The sequence below is a fragment of the Mastomys coucha genome, unplaced genomic scaffold (genome assembly GCF_008632895.1).
Source record: "Mastomys coucha isolate ucsf_1 unplaced genomic scaffold, UCSF_Mcou_1 pScaffold23, whole genome shotgun sequence".
NCBI classification, from domain to species: Eukaryota; Metazoa; Chordata; class Mammalia; order Rodentia; family Muridae; genus Mastomys; species Mastomys coucha.
This window is the reverse complement of record NW_022196906.1, coordinates 25,964,927-25,977,426: the sequence shown is the minus strand read 5'-3', so window position 1 is coordinate 25,977,426 and position 12,500 is coordinate 25,964,927. Positions and strand designations below refer to the sequence as shown.

General features: G+C 44.8%; 1 protein-coding gene and 2 long non-coding RNA genes across 4 annotated transcripts in view; 1 reads left to right on the top strand and 2 right to left on the bottom strand.

Annotated features, from left to right (window-relative positions):
* Positions 1–484: 484 nt before the first annotated feature.
* On the bottom strand, positions 485–5,488 carry LOC116072641. The gene is made up of 4 exons (XR_004111531.1): positions 5,409–5,488; positions 2,956–3,067; positions 2,119–2,440; positions 485–911 (listed from the first exon to the last, which is right to left on the bottom strand). It is a non-coding gene; the product is annotated as an uncharacterized LOC116072641 (long non-coding RNA).
* Positions 5,489–5,516: 28 nt separating this feature from the next.
* Barx2 (BARX homeobox 2) overlaps positions 5,517–12,500 on the top strand; it is a 67,971-nt gene continuing 60,987 nt past the window's right edge. The window contains exon 1 of the mRNA XM_031344096.1: positions 5,517–6,047. Coding sequence (XP_031199956.1) covers positions 5,861–6,047 — 187 coding nt within the window. The 5' untranslated portion in view covers positions 5,517–5,860. The remainder of the gene's footprint in view (positions 6,048–12,500) is intronic.
* The window catches only part of LOC116072640, a 25,127-nt gene continuing 22,385 nt past the window's right edge, over positions 9,759–12,500 (bottom strand). The window contains exons 4-7 of one of the 2 annotated variants that reach the window (XR_004111530.1): positions 12,097–12,273; positions 11,019–11,145; positions 10,391–10,509; positions 9,759–10,183 (exon numbers count right to left, since the gene is read on the bottom strand). This is a non-coding gene — a long non-coding RNA (uncharacterized LOC116072640). The remainder of the gene's footprint in view (positions 10,184–10,390; positions 10,510–11,018; positions 11,146–12,096; positions 12,274–12,500) is intronic. The other variant, XR_004111529.1, reaches the window with a different exon arrangement.

The following is a 12,500-nucleotide window of genomic DNA, read 5'->3' as shown; positions in this document are numbered from 1 at the left end:
ATAAGAATCCTAAGTGGTGAGGTCTTCTATAGAATGCTGGATAAACTGGGTAATACCGGCAGATGTGCTGAGTCTGTTGTAGGGCTAGATGATTTTATAGAGACCCTAGGTAGCTAATTCTACTTCTTTACTTTAATCTTGCCCTCTATTCCTCTATTCTATTTCATTAAAAAAGAAAAAGAAAAAAATTGAAATATGGTTTCATGTATCCCAAGCTGACCTTAAACTTGCTTTGTAACCAAGGATAAACTTGAACCCCTGATCCTCCTGGTCTCTATCACCCCAGAGCTGGCATTGCAGGCATGAGCTATTGTATCTGAGAATTGAACCCAGGCAAGTGTTCTACAAGCTGTGCCACATTCTCTTTCTGTCCCCCTCTCTTAATGTCTTGGTTGGTTCTGGGCTTAGAATACCGAGAAAATCTAATGCTAGCCACTTGAAACAGAACAGGCAGGCCTTTGTGCCTTTTAAGTTTTGTTTGGAGAAAATCATATTTTTATTAAAATGGTGGAGGTGTCAGAGGCACTAGTGATTCTTGAATTACAAGAAGTCCCACTGTCCATCCTTGAAACGTGCACTGGCTCTCCTTATACACAGGTGGTTGAAGACAGAGGGCAGAGAATTACTCAGTGTCTGAACTAGGGATAGGATCCAGGTTGGCCTGACTTAAGAGTTTAAGTTTCCTTACCCCAGATGCAGTTCCACCGTGTGTCTGAAACTGCTGCTGCTTCTTTCTTGAGGGTCCGTCCTTGGTGAAAGGAGAACAGGTGGAAAAGAAGCATCCTTAGCAAGTCTCCAGGCTTCTAGGTTGCTGGTGCAGTATTCTGATAAACTTCATAAAGCCAATTTCTTGTTTCCTGGCTATACCAGTTGGGATAACTGAAGCTCATAAGCCATGTCCAGAAACATGTCTAAATAATATAAGCACAGCACAGTTAAAAAGGAGAAACACAGCCAGGTATTTCTATAATGTCAGCACTTGGGAGATGGATGAGGGAGGATCTGGTGTTCCAGGCCAGCCATGGCAACATAGTAATTACAAGGGAATCCTAGGTACATAAAACATCATCTCAAACAAACAAACAAACACCACACACACACACACACACACACACACACACACACACTGTAAAATCTTTGAAACTTAATCTATATACTTAACCCTTCTAATTTGGAACTACCTGGATGATTGACTGAATTCTTTCTTTTTTTAATCATTGTTATTTTATTCTCTGACCACAGTCTCCCCTCTCTCCTTTCCTCTCAGCCCCCCTCCATCCTTTCTTCCCTCCATCCACTCCTTCTCTAATTTACTGAACTTTTTCATCTTGGTATTAAGACTTAGTGCTTTATAATACAGCTATTGGCTTTTTTTTTTCCAGTTTGAACTTGGCTTTGAAGAATTGCTCAATGGCTCTACTCTCTCCTTTCTAAGCTCATTGGTCAAGTGGATTGCATTTGTGGCCTCTCTTTAAAAGGTGCCTTGCAGTGTACGAATGCAATTTTGTAAATTAATATCATCATTAGAAAATAAGCTGGCCTCCTTGTATACTCCCTTTAGCTTGTTATTTGAGGCTGCCCAGTCAGGCTGCACAGACAGCAAGAGGTTTTGGCATGAATCTGGGGCCCAAGGGAGTATTAACTTACAAGGCTTTCCCTATTTTGCTTTTACATATTTGTAACTATTTCAGAACTTAGTGGTTGAATTACAAGTTATTAAATACACGTGGCCAGACTATAAGAAATGCTTTTCTGTCCTCTGGGTCCCCTTTGAAGAAAAGGTAGCTGAGAAATGAACCGGTGTCTTTGTCATAATTACACCTGATTACAGTATAATCAAGATCATAAAAGGATGGTTAGCTAAGAGTCAAGGTGGGCCCTACATGGAATCGAAGTGTCATGTTTGGGATTAGAAGAATCCTTTCATGAAACTTCAAGAGTTCTTAGTGAATGGAAGATAAAATTTGGAAGGAAACCTTTGGTTTTTAGGTCACCCAGCCCAGTTTTTAATCCGATCCCCTTCTCTTATGCTGAGCTGTTTTGAGGATCAGAGGCCAGATTGGGGAGGGGGCATGTGATCCTCAGAAACCTGTCCTTCAGGGTGTGAATTTTTCTCACCTTGTATGCTCACTGTTCAGCGTAAACAGTCTGTCCCTCTTCATGTGTGTTCCTCTGTGGTTGGTTGGGGTCGGTCACAAGGGCAGATGCTGCCTGGGTTTGATGCCTGGACACTGAAGAGTGTCTGCCAGTCTCCAGCAGCTGGAGAAGGTTTGAGTTCTCTGGCAGATGTTTCTTGTTCCAGCCACTTCATTAACTTTGGAAACAAAACCCCTGACTCTTCTGACCAAAGTTCCACTTTGTGATTGACAGCTGGGGTGTGCTTCCTCCCATAGAGATGCTTTGCAGTCTAAGAGTGGCATAGAGAGGGTGAAGAGGGGAGCTTGAAGGAAAAAGAAAAGAAAAGAAAAGAAATTGGGCTACATGCCATTGCTCAAAGCTCACAATTAACAAGGAAAGGGGAGAGACTCATTTAAAGGGAAAGACAAATTTAGAACAACTAATTAAGAGTTGATGTCCCATCAAACACAGTATATAATTCTGTTTCTAGAGCTTCCATACAATCATGTGTTCATGACACATTTACTGAGAAGCGACTATGTGCCAGGTGCTATATGATGGTAGGAGGTGAATAATGTTTTATCGGCTACCAGGAATTAATTATCCATCGGATGAAATAAATATACAAAGGACATGCTGACAGAAATGCTGGGCTAGGGGCAGGAACAGCAAGGGACAAGCATAGGTATAAGACAAGGCTGCTCGGGAGGAGGTTGTATTTGGATGTGTCGCTAGTTTTTCTGGGCAGAGAAGAAGGGAGGGGAGGGGTGCCAGGGCATTCCAGTTAAAGGCAAGGCTTGTCAAAGACCAACCTTGTGAAGTAGAAATTAGGATTACCGGCTGGAAATGAAAAACCAAGTTCAGTTTAGGGAATGAGTCTAGGCTCCAAGATTCAGATCTGCTTATTCCTTCCTTTCGCGGGAATTTGTTCTTCCAGTCTCCTTCCTTCCTAGTAGAAAGTGGAAAAAGAAAAAAAGAAAAAAAGAAAAAAGAGAAATTGCAAGGCGCTGATGGGAGATGCTGTACTTATTTGGCTATTAAAATTCACTAGCTTTCAAGCCAAATCTACAGGAGGGTTTAAGTGAATTTTGTGCCCGAGGCTCTGTGAGAAGAAGGGAGCAGTAAGATGACAGAAAGACGTGTCGCGGGGCCAGTCCATTTCTGCCGGCTGGGTTAGGAGTTCAAGCACTGGGTCTGTTGATGAGCTTCCCTGGTTCACAAATGCCATTCCTGACCCGAGTTTGGAGAGAGAAAAGGTGGAGAGGGAGAAGAGAAAGAAAGGAAGGAAATAAAGCAAACATGCGCTGGGGGGTTGGGGGGTGGGAAAGAACAGAACGAAGAGCAGAAGTAAGGAAAGAGAAAAAGGAGACCAAACTTAGAAGCCCCAAAGGCGAGCACTCCAAAGAGGGAAAGGGAGAAATGAAAGGGGGAAAGAAGAATTAGTGGGAGAAGAAGAGGGAAGAGCCAAGAGAAAGAAAGAAAAAGGTTGAAGGACAGGAGTGCAGGACAGAGACAGGGTTCGCGACCGAGTGACCCGGAGCGCACGCCTTCCGTGCGTTCACTGCAGAGCCTGCTAGCCTAAGCGCGGCGGCACTTTCAAGCTTCCGCCCTGAGGCCATTCGGATGCGGGGCTCCGAGCGCTACAAGCCCGTCACCGGTCGCCTCGGCCAGACTCGAATCCCTCCAAGCACTTAGTTTCTTCGTGGCTGCCTACCGCAAGGCAGTGTCCTGGTGACTCAAGAGAGCAGCTCCCCAGGATTGCCATGGCAGCGAGTGTTGCGCTCGGGTTCCTGGCCCCGGCTCCTCGCACCGCGCAGCGGGTCGAGGCGACCGGTGGCAGCACGCAGACCGATCAGGGACAGGTCCTAGGCCCTCCGTCCTCCACAGCAGATAGGCCACAGAGTCCAGGGATAAAAGCAAGGAACGCACTGCTGCTGGAGTACCTAGCTGCAGTGCTGGCTGCCTGTGTCTGGGAACAGAAGAAATAAAAGCAATCCCAGGAGTTACAGAGGAAAGAGAAATCAGGCAGAGGCAGACACACGGGAAATAAAGATCATTAATACGAGCTGTTGCCCACAGCAAACGCTCGACTATGATTCAGTCTATTAATGCCTATTTTCTTTAAGTGTTTAATCATTAGTTCAGCAAGTTTGTTCCTTAGGGAGTTTAACCACCGGCCCAGGTGCGCGTCCCGACTTGCTTCCGCGGCTAGCCACGCTCGGAGCGCGCAGCCATGCACAACACTCCGGAGACTCGGGATCAGCCACACCGTGCTAGCATCAGGGAAACACCATCGGCCATTTGTGTCCCAAATTCCGTGTCCCCGCTGTCCGTTTTTTTTTCCAGCTTGTGCACACCACTTCTTGGGCACAGTCTTGGGGGCTGAGAGTGCACCGGGAGGTCGTTTCCCACGGCCGTATGAGTCACAGACAGCAGGAGCTGTCCCAGGCTACTTAGGTGCGGGCTGGACCCCCTCACCCAAGGATTGTGTTTGAGAACAAAGTTTGTACAGACTTTGGTAGGGACAGATTCTGAGATTAGGACGCTAAGAAGAAAGAGGCAAAAACCATTCCTAAATACCTGAAGTGTGTTATGCCCCGGAATGGAAACCGGGATTGGGCGCTCGGAAAAGCCAGAATTTGGACTAACCGTGGAAGGGCCGCGGGCACGTCGCGATCCCGCTGCTTTGGCCCTTTCTGGCAAAGAAAACCGTTGTATGAACAGAATTTAAACACACACACACACCACATTACTACCCCAGTTTATTTATTGGGGTAACGGAGTGTGCTAAATTCCTTTGTAATTGGGGGTCGTAGTGAGGCAGTCAAGTTTGTAACCTTCGCGCAACTGCCCCACCCCTGGAGCGCTCGGGTGCAGCGCGGGCTTGGGAGCTGCGGGCCGAGAGGGGACACAGTGGTCTAAGGAAATGGCCCAGCGGGAACAAGTGAGGCTGGGTGATCGTAGGGAAGCGCGTGCTCTGGGGCCCGGAGCCTCGGGATTCGGGACGGGGATGCCACTGCTTTGTGGCAAGAGGTGTGGACTACTAGCTGCCTACAGGGTTGCGGGAGGAGGGTGGGGGGAACGGGAGAGGTGCCCCCTTTAGCAGGACTGGCTCTAAGGGAGGACAGAGGGGCGATGCGGCTCGGAAAAGTGGCGGCTGGACTCCTGAGCCACTGGAAGCAGGAAGGCGGCGCGCGCTGGCCGTCCTGCGCGTACACACACACACACACACACACACACACACACACACACACAGACGTGCGCGCGCGCGCGCACATCCCTACACACACCTGGAGCTGGGGGAGGGGGAGAGGAGATCCGAAGCGAGAGTCTTAAAATAGAGTCAGCCTGGGGAGCGCTCGATCGTCCCGAGGCCGCGAGCAAAGAGCGGTCGGAGCCGGGGTGCGCAGGTCAGCACCCGGGCCGCACGGGCGCGCAGGGGCGGGGTAGCGGCCGACGCCCCTCGGCTCGCGCTCCGCACCTGGCCCTGCAGGAAGTGCGCGCTGATTGACAGCTGCGGTGTCCCAAAAAGGCTGTAGTCAAAGATGCTGCTCGGCGGGTGGGTGTAGACGCAGCAGGCGCGCCCGTGCCCTCTCCGCTTCGCGCGCCTCCCCGGGCCCCCGCCGCCCCTCTGGCTGCCGAGGAGCGGGGCTCAGGCCCCAGCCTGCGCGCCACCTCCTGCGGTCCCGGACGGCCAGGCGCTCGCCGCGCTCAGGTCGCCAGGCTCCGGTCCCGGCTCACCATGCACTGCCACGCGGAACTGAGGCTGAGCTCACCCGGCCAGCTCAAAGCAGCCAGGCGGCGCTACAAGACTTTCATGATCGATGAGATCCTCTCCAAGGAGACCTGCGACTACTTTGAGAAACTTTCTCTCTACTCGGTGTGCCCGTCGCTGGTCGTGCGACCCAAGCCCCTGCACTCTTGTACCGGTAAGACAGTCGCTGGGAGATAAGAGTGGGCTGTTGTACTTTTGCCCACGTGCGGTCGCCTCTGGTTTCCATCCCGTCCTTGCGAGGAGAACAGACTGGCCAGTGGTGGACATTCAAAAGCGTTTGCAACCGGGCCAGGCAGGTACTGCTCCCTGGATGGGAGATAAGTTAAGACCAAGTGGTCCTTTGGAGTGAGACACCAATGAAACCGAACTGTCCAGGCTTCTTGGAGAAAGCTCCCTTCTCCCTGGCTCTACCAGGGGTTTTAGTGAGAAACTTCACTTGAACAGATTCAGTGCCTAGGTGGTTTCACGCAGTGAGCTTGTCAGTTTCAGCTTGAATTTGGTGGTCTCATCTTTCACCGAGAGTTAGATTGCCCAGCCTCTTTTGGTAATTTTACAGGTAAATCGGTTTCCTGGGCTTCAAAATAAACTTGTGAATACATCAAACTTTACTTAAAGTGAGTGCCCTCGGGAAAGTAGTTTTGGACTACGCTGAGTTTTGACACAAGCAGAGAAGATCAACCCCTTGTTTGTCTTAAGTGCTAAAACTAACACTAGTAACAGTAAAAAAAAAAAATACCTTCAAACCTGGTTTCCTCTGTTCACAAAAACTAAATAGGAAGGAGACAGAGAATTTAGTAATTACATTGAACAAGCAGATATATAGAAAATCAATCCAAAGACATTTAAAACAGTGTTCATTAAGAGAAGCTCTGGGTTTCAAGGTTCCTTGACATAATGGGGCTCAGGCTACAAAAAAACTTAGGTGTAGCTGAAAACAGTTGAAGAAAATGTTTTCAAAGAAGTTCTTGATCACGCTTTCCATTAAAAGCAAACATTTAGTGCTTTGGGCCTTTGGTTCTATGCTTGCTGTATGGCTGCCATGAAGTTCATGAAATTATACTTTGAAAAATGGAAGTGTGTGCTCACTGCAGTAATTCTCAAAGATGTCTTTTCGGAACTTTTGAGATAAAAAGCTGCTAAATGTAATAGTTGGAATCCTATTTCTCCCTTGGCTCTATTCACGATTCAGCTAAGCCAGCCACTAAATCTAAATAATAAATACGGTGAGAGGTTTTTCCAAAATCAAGTTACTCCTACATTTGTTTGGCCATAAAATGAACATTACACTTCCTGTCAGCAAGGTAGTTTTAGACCTGATATCTTGTAACAAGCCTTGTAATACTGAATTTTGCAAACAAGGAAATAAACAAGATATACATTAAAGAGATTTGAGAAACAAGATAGATACCGACCCTGCTGGCATTTTGGTCTGCTATATGTGGAGCCTTGGATGAGTTGCCTGTGGATGTGTTGGGCTGGGAGAAGTAGGCTACTTTTGGAGAACATTTATTTGCCACACCAATACAAATCGCAATGAGGATTTTGTTCCCCCTGTGACAGTTCTCAATGTTCCCCATTCAGTTGCTACCCAGAAGATAGTTCAGTTCCTGAGGACCTAGGGCCCGTTGACCTGCTGATTTTCAGGGGCTTTGCTGTAATTCTAAGGGCACTTTCCATGGCTTGTGGGAGTCACAGAATTGGGTCATGCAAGAAAACATGCTGGAAAAAGAGACAGGGTGGGGTTGGGGGGGAGGAGGGAGACCCAGAAAGTTGCCATTCAGTCAGCCCAGGCTAGTTCCATGATTTATGGAACCTTGTGTGGGAAATAAAACAGGCACACTGCAATGATTCAAAGGCAGTTTTGTGAGTGTTAAAGGTGAGTTGACATGGTCACAGGCTTGTCCTGTGTTCCTAGAAGTTCTTGGTTTGTGGCAGACGTGGCTATTGGCGGTGGTTTTCTTGCCTTCTTTTTCCATTCTTTCCCTGGATCATTTCTTTCAAAATATGCTTGATTTGCTCTAGTTGAGACTTAAAATATAGAAAGTAGGATTTGCTAGTGGAATTAATCTCATAAAAACTGGCTACAATGGTTGATACTTCCAGATCTTAAGCCTTCAGTGGGTTTACGATTACAGAGAAAGCCTTACGTGTATGAGATCATAGGAAGCCCATTAAAGACTTCTCCGGGGTCTGATGCTTTCAAAGAGCTTTCTTGTACTTTTTAACTGTCAAAAGCAGGGTAAAAAAAAAAACAAACTTAGCTAGCATAGCTACAATCTTTTAAAAATTAATTAAAAATTAAAAAACTATGTAAGTTGCTGGTATCTAGTGAAACAGTAATATAGTTTTCTGGATAGAGACAGATGTTCAGCATTCAAAACAAGTGAAAAGTTATACTGGAATTAAAGTTACAGATTTTCTCATTTTCAAAGTTTGCACACCACCACCAGCTTAAGTAACTGTGACAGAAGTGAACTTGGTCAGGCAAAATACTGAAAATTTCTCCACAATTTACATTGCTGTTGACCAGCGTATTCAATAAGCACGAACGATAAGGGCAGAACAAAAGTCACATTTAGAAGACTTCCACCTAATTAAGCAGTGCAGGTTGCTAGATTTAGTAATCCAAGTGGCAATTCATGATATCCAGTCTCCCCACGCAGGAGAGTGTGCATGTAAGTAAACAGAGGAATGGAAATCTTTTTCATTAGTTAGATAATCACCTGGCAGTAAGTCATTCTCCCCTTGATGTAATACTCATCATCAGAAAACTATTGCTCATTTTTAAAGGCCTTATAGTTTTACTCTTACAGAGTGGTTTCTAAATGTTTTCATTTCCCAGTAGTTTCTCCTAAATCACCTTAATTGATACAGAGATTAAAACTAAAAGTAAACTAAAGGAAAATTTATCATTAAATTTAAAAAGTTACACCCAACAACCTAAAGAAAGCCTCCATTTAAACAAAGTTTGCCATTCACGTTGTCAGTGAGGTATAATTTTTTTTTTTTTTTTTTTTTTACTTTTTACTTAATTGACTGTGACTGGTAAGTCTTATCTTTAAATCTGATAACAGTAATCCTCATACAGAATCAAAACAGATTGCCAGTTTGAAGTCAGAAATCCTGTCTTAAATATTAGAATGGTGCCAGGGATTGAAAGTTTACCCAAACAATGTACATTTTATGATTTTATAAACACAGCACGGCTTTTGGAGTGTACTGATGTTGTCTGTTTTGGGTCATCAATAAGTCCTTCAAGTGGGAATAGGAGAAACCAGAACCCATCAAAAAGAGGGAAAGTCATTGAATAAAACCAGCCCTTCCCAATGGCCTAGATTGCAAAGCCATGGGCACTTTAATTTTTGGAAGTGTTTATGTGTAAATCTTTTAGAAGTAGTCAGAGTTTCTAAATTTGAGGAGTGTTCAGAGGAAACAGGTAACTTATTCCACAAACATAAGCATGCAACAGTTTACCCTAAGGGATTTTCTGTGAGATTATTGATAAACAAACCTACAGTATTATAATTTATTGTTGCTCTTAGAATGATCTTATGTTTCCTCATGCTCATCCGCAGGAAGAGAATACAGATATTTAAACACTCTACAACCTGTGACTTTTCATTATTCTAGTAGAATCTGTATAGTCTGGCTCTCTTTCCCTTCTTGGGCAGGATGGTTCTATTGAATCTATCTGTGGTGTCAGTCCTTGAGGTCTGCCCATGACTTTGGAGCTGGCAGGGGTCCGGAGGTTAGTCTTCCCAAGTGGAAGATCTATCTACATATCTATCTATCTATCTATCTATCTATCTATCTATCTATCTATCTACTATCTATTGCAAAGTCACAGCACTACATTAATGTTTTGACATTGTTCAATCTACTTTTTACACCATTGTTTTTTTTTCAGGATTCTCACAAGTCAGAAAGACTGTTGTATCTTGATTACACACCCTAGATAAACTTCCTGGGTGCAGTCACACCCAGGGGACAGTCAACCAATTAAAAGGGGCATTTGGGACAGGGTGATTATCTTAGGAGGTGGCATTGAGAACATTTTATCCTCTGGTGGGTCCATGAGAAACAAGTTCTTTGGGGTGGTGTCCTTGGGCACATTTATCAAAAAGACTGAGTGTCATAGCAGTGAAAAGTCAAACACGGCCCAGACACGCATGACTCTGTTGTAGAGATCGCAAATGCTTCATGACGCTGGCTCTACCGATTCCCCCAGATCTCAGCTCTTTCATTTGGAGATCAAATCCCGTAGCATATTGGGAACTTGAGAATCAGGCCCTGGAATGTTAATGGAGAAACATAAATCAGGGTCTGGGAAAACAGTGGTCATTATCAATGCTGCCAGAGGCAAGTAGGCTTCTATTACAATTACTTCCACTCTTCTCTCCTGTTCCCATTTGAAGGGTGAACACATTGAGGGACACCCAGCTTCAGGAGGGACTTGCTCAGAGTCAGAGTATACTCTGAGAGAAGCTGGTGACTTACCACCTCTTAAGTTTTACAATTCTCTCTTTACATTGTGATGTGAGTGACGGTTCCTCGGGAATTGGCTTGAAGAGCTTATGAATTGTATACGAGTGCAGTCTCTGCTGCTGCCGATTTTTCTAATCGCAGATGGAAAAAGGATTAGAAATTTTGCTCAGAATTAAAATTCTTCCACCAGTGTCTACAGTCCTTGACATCATTGAATTTAATAATTTAGTTAAACAAATATTTATATTTGCTTGAAATAAATATGCCCATTTATAAGGCCAATGTCTTACAAATATGCAGGATATTTATTCTTTGGGATGGGAGACTGAATTTGTAATGCAAGCATAGACAGTATAAAGTTAATTTTAGCACATTGCAGGTTTACCAGCTGTCTATATGAGAAACAGTGAGAACTGAAAATATTTGTTTAAATTGTAAAGTAAGATTAGAAATAAAAGAAGAGGAAAAAATAGACAAAAGAGAAAGTAGATTTCTGTTAAATCTTGAGGGTATTCAGGCTCAGCCTTGTAGCACAGAATATCTTAGAGCATTTTGTTGTACAGAAATAATGGCTTCTGAAATCACTGTCCACAGACAATAAACAGCTAACATCGATTCTACCCAGATTCACGCTAGGTACCTTAAGTCCCCTGGAGCCTGGTACTGCCCATCCTTAACACTCATGGCGGGGATAAGGGGCTGAGGAAATGTCATATCCAAGACATTTTGAGGCTCTCTCTTATTCAATGCTTGGAAACCTGCAGGAGCTGGAACAGATGAAAAAAAAAAAAAAGAGGCAGCTCAGCTGGCCAAGCTTTCCTCAGCTCTACTCGGCCTGTGGCCTTAGGAGGGAGGGGTGGAGTCAGTTCTCTCATTATTGTCCTTTGTCCTGTCCTGGAGTAAAATTTGTAGTTTCATGGCTGAGCTAGTTTACCAACTCTTGCTTGGAATATGGTTGAATGGCTGCAAGGATTTGGATGATATGAGATGCGCGCATCTTCTCTTAGGAAGTACTTACTTGCCACTTCACTTGGGTGGAGCAGCTATTTCTAGAGTGTCTCTTGAGATGAGCTCACAGCTGGATTAGCCAGCATCCTCCTTTCTGCCCATGAAGTTGCTAAAACCACAGGTGTTTATAGAACATTTACAAGGCATCTTGCTACAAGCAAGAGGACAAGAGAAAAGGGGGACTAAGGGCTGAGGGGATTTCCAGGGGACCCACCCATCAGCACCTACGGTTTTAGCTGTTGGAGAGCTGCAAATGGTGTCTCTCCACAGTTAAGTGTGGCACATACAGAATTAGGACTCATTAGGACTCTGATTTAGAACCTTGCACCAGCTTAATGGCATTACAAAATAAATACCCTCCAGGAGAGTGCTCATTTATTATTACTATTATTTTTCAAAACAGAATGTCTTTGTAAACTCTCAGGATTTAATTTATTTTTATTGCAATTTAATAATAGTTAGAAAGAAACGTCTTGTGAAAATAAGTGCCCTAAATAAAAACAGTTACTTTTCCATTACAGTGTCTAATTACTCATCCTTGCAAGAGCATTTTATATGGCAGTTTAAGTTCTTGAACGTGGAAACTTGGCACTGGTGGGAGGAGGAAAGACTTGCACCTAGATGGTCTCAGAAGGCTGTCTAATTATATTCGGGCTGCAGCTGAGTCTCAAGTCAACCCTGGAGAGGAGAAGGAACCTGAGTGCAGTTACCGAGGAGTTTCTGGTGTCTGAGTCCAGTTGGAATTGATTACCTGGAATAGTAATCACAGACTGTAGCTGATATGAAAGCACATCTGAGAAGATCCCTGCCAGTTTCCAGAAGGTGCTGATGTCAGGACGACTCGATAGGTCTGGCATGCAGCTGTGTATGTTTCCTGACTCTGCCGGCTAAGGGTGCAAAGACAAGCATGGCCATCCACCACAGAAAGGTCAGATGCAAGGGAAGAGAATCTGGAGCTGGAGATGATTGATCTAGGACATTAAATATGTCACAAGTCTAGGCATCTTTTATTTTTTTAAGGACTAGACCTCACTATGTGTTCTATATTAGATTGGATATATAGATGTGTAGTACAAGCCCACATCAAAATGCTACTATCTCAGCATTCTGCGGG